Genomic DNA, 14391 nt, shown 5'->3' with positions numbered 1-14391 from the left:
ACACACACACACACACACACACACACACACACACACACACACACACACACACACACACACACACACACTATTCTCTTACCAGCCTGGTTGGTGGTGATGTCTATAGACACATGCTGGGCAGGGTAGGGGCTCTTATTGGTCACCCCGTTGACGGCCTGTATCTCGAAGCTGTAGAGCGTGTGGGCCCACAGGTTACTGATGAACACTCTGGTTTCCGTCAGGCCCAGCTGCCGCGGCACAAACTCCACGTTGTCGTCACAGTGTGAACAGGTACGGCGGTCCGCCCGGCACTTCTTACAAACAATGTTGTAGACCACGTCCTCACGACCGCCTGTCTCCCTAGGCGAGTGCCACTCCAGGATCACTGAGGTCTCGTTCACGACGGATATCACGTTCCGCGGACCCGAGGGAACGCCTACAAACAGACAGAAAGGAACCTTTATTTATCCAGGTTTTCCCATTGACATCTCAGTGAATCTTTTGCCAACAGGTCTTGAGATTGACAAATACAATGAGAAGGATTGCATTCTATTCAACCTTAATTAGTGAATTTGTTAGATTACTTGTTAGATCTTACTGCACTGTTGGAACTAGAAGCACAAGCATTTCACTACACTCGCATTAACGTCTGCTAACCATGTGTATGTGACCAATAACATTTGATTTGATTATTTAACCAGGAGATCCCATTGAGATCTCAAAGAATCAAATTTTCCACAGAGACCTAACACAAATCCTGGACCCCTCATAGGATAGACAAGGTAATACCCTTTTCACACTACTAAGCCACACAGAACCGACCCAAGCTGAGCTGCACTTGGTTGGCCTGGTTACACATCCACCATCATTTCTGGAACCATGCTGGAAAGGGCAATGCGAAAGGAAAACATCAGAGCCAGCACAGTACAGGTCAGCCCTATAGTGGGAATTAGGCACACCTGTTTTTCAACATTATTGAGTCTGTCTTGCCAAGGAGAGGGAAACGGGTCAGACTCTATATCCATCTAGAGGACAGGAAAGGCTTAGATAAACTGGGATTAGTGGAATGTTTTTATTAGTCCGGCTCTGTTGATGGAAGAGTTTTCACCACTTAAAGAATGTTCCTGGACATGCCAATGATGAGAGAGCAGCTACTCTATATGCTAATTATAGTCCATCACTACAGCGAATGCGCTATAGCCAAAGGAGAGGGAGGTTTACAGGACTGCAGCTACCAGCTATCCTATACTAATCCGCAAGCTGGCAGTTAGACTAGGGGTTGAGGTCTTTTATAAATCAAGGTGAATCCAGGACTATCCAGTCTTTTCACATACGGTATTCATTTATATAATTTATTAATCTTTTCACGCGTGAGTTCCAAATATCTCTATCGGTCGCCCCAATGTGAGTTTTTTCATGCACTCACTGTTCCAAAATGGGATCGTTAAGCAACTTAAGCAACAGGACAGTTAACCCACGCTGACCTCAATCCAAGGCATGCTGCCTGCTAATTATCTATATGCTATGTTTAACGTGTCAACTTAAAATGATTTTCTAACAAGTTTTATTTTCTAACAACTGTTGGAATTGAGGTGTGTTCCACCTCCTTAACAATTCATATAAGAAGTAAACCATTTCACTGTTGTGGACAAATTATTATTAAAATTATTTTTGAGTCTTACTGAGCCAGACAAACTTCTCTCTTCAATGAGAGCCCAAGCACTTTGCCAGTGTTTCCCCAGATCAAGTATGAAGACATTGCGCATCTCTAGTCAGAACAGGCCTTGCACAAACTTTTTCCCCAGGCACATTTTCTGGCTGGCGCCTGCATTGCCTTCATTGTTGTTTTCCTTACAAATTGGACTTTGGACAAGTGTGTGTTCCTATCAAAGTGTCTTATTTTCTGTATATTGTGTTGACGTTTCTACTGTAGCACACCGTATGTATGGGTCATTATGTATTTACTGTTTTATTCACGTTTTCAAGTCTGGTGACAATTCATGCATTCTGATTCTTGCAGAGATTGTAATGGTCACATATGATGTGTGTAAAATACTTTTTTGAAGGTTGTACTGATTATGATGAGCTATCACTAAGCTATTTGCCAATTATTTGTGGCTCCATGTTTGTTGACATCATACAATGCATTCTAGTTGTCATGTAAGCGTCTGTCAGACCAAAGATGTTATAACAAGGGATAGTTCACTCAACTGACTTATGATGCTTTCAAGACAACTGTGAACTCTGAAAAATACTAGGTCAAATCATGACGTCAGTGATCTTCAGCTCGGAACGTTGGAGCTCTAGAAAGAGGTCTGAGTTCCCGAGTTGGAATTCCGAGTTGGATGACCGTTCAAAACAATTTTTCCCAGTCAGAGCTTGTTTTATCAGAGTTCCCAGTTGTCTTGAACGCACTGAAGTTGAAGATTTCCCAGTACCCTGTTGTTTTGAACATTATTTTTATTTAGCGTATAATCTTCTCCTGTGTTTGCCCCCCATTTATTGAGAAATCCCCCATTATAGTAATATTTCCTGCGTCATATCCCCCCACGATACCTCCTACCGTTTCTATCCCCCATGGACTTGAAAACCCCCCACAAATGAATGGAACCACCCCACAAGCCCCCCTAAAATGGTTTAATCCCTGTTTAGCTTTCACGCTATGGTTAGGCTAGGCAATAGGCTTGTATTTGGTGTGATGATCTGTGAGGTGATACCATTTTATTTGCTTTTTGATTTGTCAAAAATGGTCAATGACTTGTCAAGTCATGTGCCCCGGTTCTTGTATACACTGTAACAAGTACATCAAAGATTTGTAATATGCTGAAAAGTGACTAAACTAAGTCCATATTTTTCAGCCAATGGGTACAGCCATCTTTGACTTTGTTTATTTACGTCTTATAGTGAATGACATTCTGGGATTAGGGAGTTTTCGCCAAGTCAAACATAAAGAAACATGGCTCCCATCATAAAGAATTTAGCTGCTGTTAGCTTAGCTGACACGCATTTATTTTCTAAACAACATTACATTAGTCTCTTGTGCTCACCAGAGATGTGGTACATTGTAAACTAGTCTAGCTGTTAGGTTGCTAACTTATGTTTTGTTTTTTGTCAGCGCAAACTGTTATTTAGACTGGTTTATGGAATGAGTTTATCTGTGGATGTGTTCTGTGTTATGTTCGGATGATACAGTTCGCATTTATCTTTTACAATAAAAGGGGAAATTGAGAAACATAAGTTGTGAAGACCTTTATTTCCCATCAGTACAAAACATTGTTTAGATGCTTTTCAGACAACAATGCTGTTTAAACGAGTTTGTTGCATCATACGTTCTGTTGCCACTGTTCCAATCACATATTTGAGATCGTACGCTGCAGGGACCATTCAACAATGATCACAAATATGTGATAATCCGCGTCAAAGGGTTAAAGTTATTCAATGTGACTTATTCAAGCACATGAGCTACACAAAAAGGTGTGTGAAAATGTATTGTCCGGATAGATCTGGGTTAAAAAATTAAGGACACTTTATTCAAGGAAGCTGTATAAGCGTAGTATGACGCATCCCTTGAGTTTCCCATTACAGAGAGGTTGAGGGAAGGCAGTTGAAAATAAAGGAGACAAGAGAAATAAGCTGTATTAGCGTATTAGGACACAGCCCATAAGTTCCCTTCATGGAGGGTGAGGGCAGGTAGTTCAAAATAAAGGAAACAAGAGAAGGAAGCTGTATTAGTGTATTAGGACACAGCCCTTAGTTTCCCATCGCCGAGGGGTAAGGGCAGGCAGTTGCTTCTGTCAACACAGCCACAATAAATCATTGTTCTTGCAAAGCCACGTGGGATAGCACTGCGGCGCTTGGACAAAGCAGCGGAACACACAGAGGTGACGGAATGGCAGTGTTTCCGCAGCGACCTCGGCTTTGAGCCATGGTGACGACTAAGGGGTCAGTGACAGGGAGGACGTGACCCCCACAGTGTGGTTATTATGGTCTGCCACAAAGAGGACAAAAAGAGGATGGAATCCATCACCTCTAGATAGCCCACAGTTTTACCCAAAGCCACTTACAGTAAACATATATATTTTTTGAATGTATTTTGTATTTTTTAATTAACCTTTATTTAACTAGGCAAGTCAGTCATAATCAGGATGTTTCCCATGCAAAAAACAGACCAACAAGCACCATATTCATTGGCGCTATCGGGTGTGTGTACGAGAGCGAGAGAGAGATTATTTGTTATTGTTTATTTCATTTTTGTATATTATCTACTTCACTTGCTTTGGCAATGTTACCATATGTTTCCCATGCCAATAAAGCCCCTTGAATCGAATTGAATTGAGAGAGATATAGAACGAGGCAGGAGCCTAAGAGAATGAGAGAGATGTGCTAGGCAGTGAGATGAGAAAGAGTGAACGAGAAGAGAGAGTGTGTGTGTGTGTTTGCAGAAATAGGGCAGAGATGGAGAGAACAGCTGCACTTACAATATGTCCCATGGGTATCACACACACACAGAGGTTATACACTTTACATGTATATACATATAGTCCATATAATCACCATGACACACCTACTGCTGTGAGAACTGATATAAATGACCCTGCCTATGTGTTGTATGACAGTCAGACTACATAGTACATGGCTTCTCATGGAACAAATACATATGACATGTAATCCCACTATCTGTTTGCATGTACATTATTCACATGCTTGTGTGCGGTCTGTTTTCATGTATGTATACAACAAAACAAAATGGCTGTGAGAGGAGTGGTGTGAGTTTGGCTCGGTGCATCTCGTCTCTGGGCCCCTGTTGGTAGCTGTATAGATTTCCCTATGCAGTGACGGATGGAGAAATCCGATGTGACTGCCACTTAACCGGTGATTTGCAGGCTATTATGGCTGCCCTTGGCTGTTTTAATTTGCCATGGGATTTAATTTGTCGAGTTCATTACTTACCGAGCTCCTACCCTGGCATTCATTTAGCCACACTAGTCAGCCTTGATTGTTGCTTACATCTCACACGCCACAATTAGGACGACTGCGCGATCATCAAGCGTTTTGTTTACTCCTAGTGACGTGTTAGAATGATTGGAGTGTTTGTGACAGTTTGTGTGGCGTGGGTTGGGTTAGGCTGTGTTTGTGTGTGTGTGTCTATGCATGCATGCATGAGTGTGTGTGTATGTATGTACACGTGCATGCCCAATAGTGTTACTGTCAAACTCATCCCCACCATTGGCAACTAACTGATGAGGCATAGAGAATCCCATGTAACAGGTGGATAGAGAGTAATGTCTACAGCCCACATATTGTTGGGGGGCCAGAAAGGCCACGACCCCTGTTTGCCCCCTGGGCTGCCTGCTGATGTCAAGAGCACTTCAGCGCCACAAATATAAACAGCCCACCACATTGTTTACCCAGCCTGGCCCTCTAAGCCAATCCCAGTGCTTTGCAGGGCCTCCTTCACGCTGTTTGTCTTTTCAATGGGAAACAGCTCCTCAGGGACTCACTACAACTCCCTGTGTGGAGATCTGGAGCACAGACTGACTAAGGAATTGGGGGAAGATAAAAAGAAAGGCGGGTTGGTGCTGGCTGCTTTGTTTCAGAGGGAGAACTAAACGGAATGGCTCACACGCACATACATCTCAATTCTCCAATTGAATTCTTCTACAGCACATGTCGCTCACAAGTACCACACACCACCCATCAACTTGGTCCTGTCAGAAATAGCTGCACTTGAGAAGCCCATCATGTCAATCACGTCACATCAATGCTCAGCCATAGTCATTGCCTGTCTCGCGAGACGCATGGGGCTCGCAGCAATAACATGAACGAATGTGTTGCGCAAATTGTTTCCCTCAGTCGGCTGAATGCATCGCTCAGTTCATAGAAACGTGGTCTACGTGAGTAACCGTCGACATCCGCTATTAGCGCCTGAGACAAACGGAGCGGTAACAGCGGTTTCTAGCGTACCTTTGAGGAGAGGAAAAAACATCCAACAGATTTGGCTCTAGCTTTTGAACAGTTGGAGCTATTAGCGACTACAACCACCTTCCTGGTAGGGCGGTGTGTCCAGTGAAGTTGTTTCAAGAAAAGTGCCTTCCTCAGAAATATTACTGACTTCCACTGCACTAGATAGAACAGGAGAAGTCTAACACACAGGTGGGCTGGTCTGCTTGATCTACAAAAGCTCAAATATCAGTGCCTAACAAGGAGCACAGGATGTGAAAGAGATTGCTAGAGAAGACTGAATGCTCGTGTGTGTTGAGGTTTAAAGCACAGCACCATCTCTCTCTCGGCAGGCAGCAGTGCAGGCAGAGGGATTAGCCCAGGCCAGGCAATTACACTGGCTTAGCTCTGTTGACTAGTGCATTACTGGCAGAACCAGCAGCTTGCTTACTCTACCGCTGCAGAAGGAGAGGAGGAGGAAGAGGAGGGACGGTGAGAAAAAGAGAGGAGAGATGGAGAAGATGAGAGAGGGAGAGAATGACAATTGGAGGAAAGGAGAGAAAGGAGGATAAAGAGCAAGGACAAATGGGAGGAGAAGGAGCAAGATAGGAGAGAAGATGGACAAAAAATAACATGACAAGTTGAAACATGAGAAAAGGCATGAGGGAGAGAAATTAAGAGGAGATATGGTGAAAATGACGACAGGAGAACAGGAGAAAGGGTGAAAAGGAGAGAAGAATTGCCTGAGAAAACATCTCTCTCAGCCTGTCCTTAGAGTGCAGAATGTTAGGAGGTTTATGGATTTGTGGCCTGAGGTCCAGACAGTGTGCAACAGAGATCAAGGAAGCGTCATGAAGCTTGGCCACATGAGTTGAGGTTCTCTTTCCATGAACTCAACCATGCTACTTAATTTATCAATTTCCCTTCCTCTTCACACAGTGGAGCCACAACACAGTTCTCCCTTACTCCCCTCCATCCCTGTATCTCACTTATCAGCAAGAGTTCCACTGGCCCACTCCCACCGACTCCCACCAATTAATGGCCAGGCCTGCCAGTCTGCCTCTCTCCCCCACACAGAGAGAGGCCTGTGGGTCCAGGAACTGGGGGAAGGCTGGGGAAAGCCTGGGGGTGGTGGAGAGAGGGAAGGGCCGTGCAGAGCGACCCTTTTCCAAAGGCCTCCGACAGTGGGTAGCATAGTCGAGGGGAATGGGCCTCGTGCTGGGAGACAGAGGGTTTGACGGCCTCCCTAGTGGAAGAGGAAAGGGGAGATGGAGGTTGTTTGAAGTGGAGCCTCGGCTTGGTGAGTCCCACGGGGGGTGAGGGTATGGTGAGAGAGGGCTCATTGCTACTTCATTTCTCCATTTCCCTCCCTCTTCACACAGTGAAGCCACAGCACACTTCTCCCCTACTCCCCTCCATCTCTATAGGTGTTTCTCAATATGCATACTACCGTGCTCCACACACTCATGCTCCGAGTTCCTTCTTTGATGACGTTCTCTTGAGTACGTTGTTTTGAGGACCAGAGGTTGGAGAACACATAAAAATGTACATTTGCGCACTCTTGTGCTACTGCATTGCCTTTGACCAATAGAGACCAAAACATATATATTACATAAAGCAAACGCAACCTTGTGACTTCATAATTATCAGCTAGCTGTATGTGAATCGCATTAATCTAGCTAGCCAGATAGTTTTAGATGTGAAAAACAACCTAAAACGAATGTTGTTATGAAAGGTAGATGGCCAACGTTAGCTACCAATTCTTCGTAGGTGCCTAGCTAGCTACCAATTCTTTGTCAGTTAGCCTGTGGCCTATGCACACTACTGTGGATATTCTAGGCAGGTGTATGCACACTACAGTGGATATTCTAGGCAGGTCTATGCACACTACTGTGGATATTCTAGGCAGGTCTATGCACACTACAGTGGATATTCTAGGCAGGTCTATGCACACTACAGTGGATATTCTAGGCAGGTCTATGCACACTACAGTGGATATTCTAGGCAGGTCTATGCACACTACTGTGGATATTCTAGGCAGGTCCATGCACACTACTGTGGTTATTCTAGGCAGATCTATGCACACTACAGTGGATATTCTAGGTAGGTCCATGCACACTACAGTGGATATTCTAGGCAGGTCTATGCACACTACAGTGGATAGGTGGACGGGTGGATGGGTTAATAAAAAAGTAAAACATTTTTAAACGAGATGTGAGTGGGAACCTTGTCATTCCGAAGTCAGAGTTCATTTTCTCTTGCTTCTGCTCAATACCAGCAGCCATTATTTTCAATAAATAATTTTTCCATGGTTGCGTCATATTACATCAACAATCCTGGGAATATTTTAGTTGAATCTTGCGTCGATGCATGCTTTGAAATGTGTACAAACGTAGTACTCATCTGAGAACTGTCCTCCATGCTCCGTTTCGCATATGTTAATTTGGACTCATACTCCGTTTTGTGCTCCAATTTGCATGCTCAGAGAACGCTAGCATGCATATTGAGAAACGCCCTGTATCTCATTTCTCCCCAACTAATTAATATACAACAGTTCCACTGGCCCACTCCCACCAGCTCCCACCAATTAATGGCCAGGCCTGTCAGTCTCCCTCTCTCCCACACACCGAGAGAGGCCTGTGGGCCCAGCAGGCAGGCAGGCAGCCCTGGACCAGACAGTGGTGAGGGAACTGGGGAAAGTCTGGGGGAAGCCTGAGGGTTGGTGAGGGAGAGGGGAGTGCCATGCTGGGCGAGCCCGTCCCAATGGCCTACGATGGCGGGTGGCAGAGCCGAGGGGAGTGGGCCCCGTGCTGGGAGACAGAGGGTTTGGTGGTCCCCCTAGATGGACGTTGTTTGAAGTGGAGCCTCGGCTCGGTGGGTCCCATGGGGGGTCAGCGGGTGGTGAGAGGGGGATTGTTTTGGCCAATCCATCACCCTGCTAATCAGAGAGAAAGATCTGGAGCATAGTACAGTACAGGGTCTGATGCTGCTGCTGCTACTACTAATAATAATAATACTACTACTACTACTACTAATACTAGTACAGCTGCTGCTACTACTAATACAAGTACTGCTGCTGCTACTACTAATACTACTACTGCTGCTGCTACTGCTACTACTTATACTACTGCTGCCATCACTAACGGCCCTCTACACTGTAGCCATCGGGCGTCTGGCATCGCCATCGGCCGTTGAGGAAATGTTTCCTTTGAAATCAATGAAAGCTGCTTCACTGCCCGTGTTGTGCTTGCGTTGCATCACGTCCAATGGCAGCATCCAAGCTCAAGAATTGCCAAGGTTTAATTCTTGATGGCTGATGCACAGCTTTTTTTCTATCTTGTGAATTGAAATAATGAGAAATAAAGTACATTTTGGTTGCATATGGCCTCTACTATACACCACTGGTTATTTTAGTAAGATGTATGAAGTCAAGAAGCTACTAATACCTGTGTAGCAGGTAGAATGTCACATTGACACGGCACTGATGGAAAAGAAACACAATGCTTATAGTGGAGCTGAAGTGTAATACTACTACTGTTACTGCTGCTACTACTACTGTTACTGCTGCTACTACTACTACTACTGTTACTGCTGCTACTACTACTGTTACTGCTGCTACTACTACTACTACTACTGTTACTGCTGCTACTACTACTGTTACTACTACTACTACTACTACTACTACTACTACTACTACTACTACTACTATTACTGCTGCTACTACTACTGTTACTGCTACTACTACTACTACTACTACTACTACTACTACTACTGTTACTGCTGCTACTACTACTGGTACTGCTGCTACTACTACTACTACTACTACTACTACTACTACTACTACTACTACTACTGTTGCTACTACTGTTACTGCTGCTACTGCTGTTACTGCAACTAATACTACTACTGTTACTACTACTGTCACTGCTGCTACTACTACTGTTCCTGCTGCTACTACTACTGTTACTGCTGCTACTACTACTGTTACTGCTGCTACTACTACTGCTACTGTTACTGCTGCTACTACTACTGTTACTGCTGCTACTACTACTACTACTACTACGACTACTACTGTTACTGCTGCTACTACTACTGTTACTGCTGCTACTACTACTACTACTACTACTGTTACTGCTGCTACTACTACTGTTACTGCTGCTACTACTACTACTACTGTTACTGCTGCTACTACTACTACTACTACTACTGCTACTGTTACTGCTGCTACTACTACTGTTACTGCTGCTACTACTACTACTACGACTACTACTGTTACTGCTGCTACTACTACTGTTACTGCTGCTACTACTACTACTACTACTACTGTTACTGCTGCTACTACTACTGTTACTGCTGCTACTACTCCTACTACTACTACTACTGCTACTGTTACTGCTGCTACTACTACTGTTACTGCTGCTACTACTACTACTACTACTGTTACTGCTGCTACTACTACTACTACTGTTACTGCTGCTACTACTACTACTACTACTACTACTACTACTGTTACAGCTGCTACTACTACTGTTACTGCTGCTACTACTACTACTACTACTGTTGCCACTACTACTGTTACAGCTGCTACTACTACTGTTACTGCTGCTACTACTGTTACTGCTGCAACTACTACTACTACTACTGTTGCCACTACTACTGTTACTGCTGCTACTACTGCTACTACTACTACTACTAGTACTACTACTGTTACTACTACTACTACTACTACTACTACTATTACTACTATTACTACTACTACTACTGCTACTTCTATTACTACTACTGCTACTACTACTACTAATACTATAATTACTACTGCTGCCAGGATTAGGAAAAAATGCAGAGCCACTTGCAGGGAGTGTTGGGAAGCATTGAATAGAGAATGCTACTTGGCCAGTGGAGGCTGCTGAGGGGACGACGGCTCATAGGAATGGCAGGAATGGAGTTAATGGAGTAGAATCAACCACATGGAAACCATGTGTTTGATGTGCTTCATACCACTCCATTGACTCCATGCCAGCCCTTGTTATGAGCTGTCGTCCCCTCAGCAGCCTCCACTGGCCTTGGCGTAGTATGGGAAGAGCAACATGTTGGGCCGAGGCAGCGTTCAGACAACAGACTCACCAGGAGAGTGAGCAGATATCATATTGGAAAGGGTGCATTCAACAGCCTTAAGGTGGAAATGGATACTCTTTGGGAGTGTTCAGAGATTCAAAGCCGAAAGCTATAGTGTTCTACAGGGAACGTGCATAGAGTCAAGTTGGAGAATAGTGCTATTCTTGAGGGAGCACTGAAAAACCTGGAGAGCTACGGTGAACTTGAGGAATGTTCAGAGCCTCAAGGCAGACAAGGATGCCACACTCGGGGAGCATTCAAAGTCTCAAGGTGCAAATGGGTTCTATTCTTGAGGGGGAATTCAAAGCATCGACATGGAGAGGGCTGCCTCACTTGGAACGGGCATTCGAGACTTGAAAGAGGAGCGGCATGTTAATGTTGCACTAGGGGAGCGTTCAAGGTCTCAAGGCGAAGAGAAACGCTGCAGAGCACATGGCTTGACATACATATACAGTTGAAGTCGGAAGTTTACATACACTTAGGTTGGAGTCATTAAAGCTCGTTTTTCAACCACTCCACAAATTTCTTGTTAACAAACTATAGTTTTGGCAAGTCGGTTAGGACATCTACTTTGTGCATGACACAAGTAATTTTTCCAACAATTGTTTACAGACAGATTATTTCACTTATAATTTACTGTATCACAATTCAAGTGGGTCAGAAGTTTACATACACTAAGTTGACTGTCCCTTTAAACAGCTTGGAAAATTCCAGAAAATGATGTCATGGCTATAGAAGCTTCTGATAGGCTAATTTACATCATTTGAGTAAATTGGAGGTGTATCTGTGGATGTATTTCAAGGCCTACCTTCAAACTCAGTGCCTCTTTGCTTGACATCATGGGAAAATCAAAAGAAATCAGCCAAGACCTCAGAAAAAGAATTGTAGACCTCCACAAGTCTGGTTCCTCCTTGGGAGAAATTTCTAAACGCCTGAAGGTACCATGTTCATCTGTACAAACAATATTACGCAAGTATAAACGCCATGGGACCACGCAGCCGTCATACTGCTCAAGAAGGAGAAGCGTTCTGTCTCCTAGAGATTAACGTACTTTGGTGCGAAAAGTGCAAATCAATCCCAGAACAACAGCAAAGGACCTTGTGACGATGCTGGAGGAAACAGGTACAAAAGTATCTATATCCACAGTAAAATGAGTCCTATATCGACATAACCTGAAAGGCCGCTCAGCAAGGAAGAAGCCACTGCTCCGAAACCGCCATAAAAAAGCCAGACTACGGTTTGCAACTGCACATGGGGACAAAGATCGTACTTTTTGGAGAAATGTTCTCTGGTCTGATGAAACAAAAATAGAATTGTTTGGCCATAATGACCATCGTTATGTTTGGAGGAAAAAGGGGGAGGCTTGCAAGCCAAAGAATACCATCCCAACCGTGAAGCACGGTAGTGGCAGCATCATGTTGTGGGGGTGCTTTGCTGCAGGAGGAACTGGTGCACTTCACAAAATAGATGGCATCAAGAGGAAGGAAAATTCTGTGGATATATTGAAGCAACATCTCAAGACATCAGTCAGGAAGCTAAACGGGTCTTCCAAATGGACAATGACCCCAAGCATACTTCCAAAGTTGTGGCAAAATGGGCTTAATAAGGACAACAAAGTCAACGTATTTGAGTGGCCATCACAAAGCCCTGACCTCAATCCTACAGAAAATTTGTGGGCAGAACTAAAAAAGTGTGTGCGAGCAAGGAGGCCTACAAACCTGACTCAGTTACACCAGCTCTGTCAGGAGGAATTGGCCAAAATTCACCCAACTTATTGTGGGAAGCTTGTGGAAGGCTACCCGAAACGTTTGACCCAAGTTAAACAATTTAAAGGCAATGCTACCAAATACCAATTGAGTATATGTTAATTATTTCTGACCCACTGGGAATGTGATGAAAGAAATAAAAGCTGAAATAAATCATTCTCTCTACTATTATTCTGACATTTCCCCATCTTAAAATAAAGTGGTGATCCTAACTGACCTAAAACAGGGAATTTTTACTAGGATTAAATGTCAGGAATTGTGAAAAACTGAGTTTAAATGTATTTGGCTAAGGTGTATGTAAACTTCTGACTTCAACTGTAGCTACAGTATGCTTCCACAGACACAGACAGTTCTGGTAGCACCAGCCAGACCAGAGGAACAGAACTGGACATACACCGTGTCTCTGAACCAATTAGCTAAGGCTCCATGAATTATCAAGATATAATAAAAAAAAACATTCCCAGACTAATACTGTAGCTCTAGTTCTGCTCCATAGTGAGGAATATGGAGAATCATGAATAAGATCCTCCATTAAGGCCAGTGTGTGTGTCTGTGTGCATGAACATCTCTGTGTGTGTGTGTGTGTGTGTGTGTGTGTGTGTGTGTGTGTCTCTGTGTGTGTGTGTGTGTGTGTGTGTGTGTGTGTGTGTGTGTGTGTGTGTGTGTGTGTGTGTGTGTGTGTGTTGTGTGTGTGTGTGTGCGTGCGTGCTTTCGGGGCTTCAATGTTCTTCTCTGCCATAATTGCATGTCAATGGGGACTTGTGATGAGCTTAGCATATTGTTTTCATGTGTTAAGGTAAGTGTGAGGGCATGAACAGGCTTATTGGCTATCCGGTGTTCTGTATGTGAGGAGGCTAGTTGGTGTGTCTGCTGTGTCTATCAGTATAATGAGGACTGTGGTCTACACTAGGGGAAGATGGATTTATGTACTACACACTACACTACTAAAGTCGTAAACAGTGTCTAACAGAGTTAGAGTAGGAACAGTACCATAAAGATACTCACTGGTGCAGGGCATGTCTAGCTGTACACAGTTAGAGTAGGAACAGTACCATAAAGATACTCACTGGCACAGGGCATGTCAGGCTGTACACAGTTAGAGTAGGAACAGTACCATAAAGATACTCACTGGCACAGGGCATGTCAGGCTGTACACAGTTAGAGTAGGAACAGTACCATAAATATACTCACTGGTGCAGGGCATGTCTAGCTGTACACAGTTAGAGTAGGAACAGTGCCATAAAGATACTCACTGGCACAGGGCATGTCTAGCTGTACACAGTTAGAGTAGGAACAGTACCACAAAGATACTCACTGGTGCAGGGCATGTCAGGCTGGTCCATGTCACCGCGGTAGTAACCATTACGGCAGATGCAGATAGTGGCGGCCTCGGCTGCAGAGCGGCTGTTGGAGGGGCACTGCAGACACAGGCCTGGACCCTGGGTTGACTTGAATGTCCCTGGGGGGCAGGCTACAGGGGGAGAGAAGGACAAAACAACATTAGTTATTAAGATAATACAAAGTATTTAGGCCTAGGGCAAAACATGTACACAGTACACTGCCTTGCATCCTGGCTTGACTTGAGGCACTG

General features: G+C 44.3%; 1 protein-coding gene across 4 annotated transcripts in view; it reads right to left on the bottom strand.

Moving 5' to 3' along the window:
* Positions 1 to 14391, bottom strand: part of LOC115156861 (ephrin type-B receptor 1) — a 298565-nt gene that overhangs the window by 90604 nt on the left and 193570 nt on the right. For all 4 annotated transcript variants that reach the window (XR_003868337.1, XM_029704639.1, XM_029704640.1 and 1 more), the window contains exons 4-5: positions 14116 to 14271; positions 80 to 415 (exon numbers count right to left, since the gene is read on the bottom strand). Coding sequence is in view for 3 of the 4 variants with exons in the window: in XM_029704639.1 (XP_029560499.1) it covers positions 80 to 415; positions 14116 to 14271 (492 nt within the window). In the remaining variant the exon portion in view is untranslated. The remainder of the gene's footprint in view (positions 1 to 79; positions 416 to 14115; positions 14272 to 14391) is intronic.

The sequence above is a fragment of the Salmo trutta genome, chromosome 21 (genome assembly GCF_901001165.1).
Source record: "Salmo trutta chromosome 21, fSalTru1.1, whole genome shotgun sequence".
Taxonomy (NCBI): Eukaryota; Metazoa; Chordata; class Actinopteri; order Salmoniformes; family Salmonidae; genus Salmo; species Salmo trutta.
The sequence above is the reverse complement of the archived record's forward strand: the minus strand, read 5'-3'. Positions and strand labels throughout refer to the sequence as shown.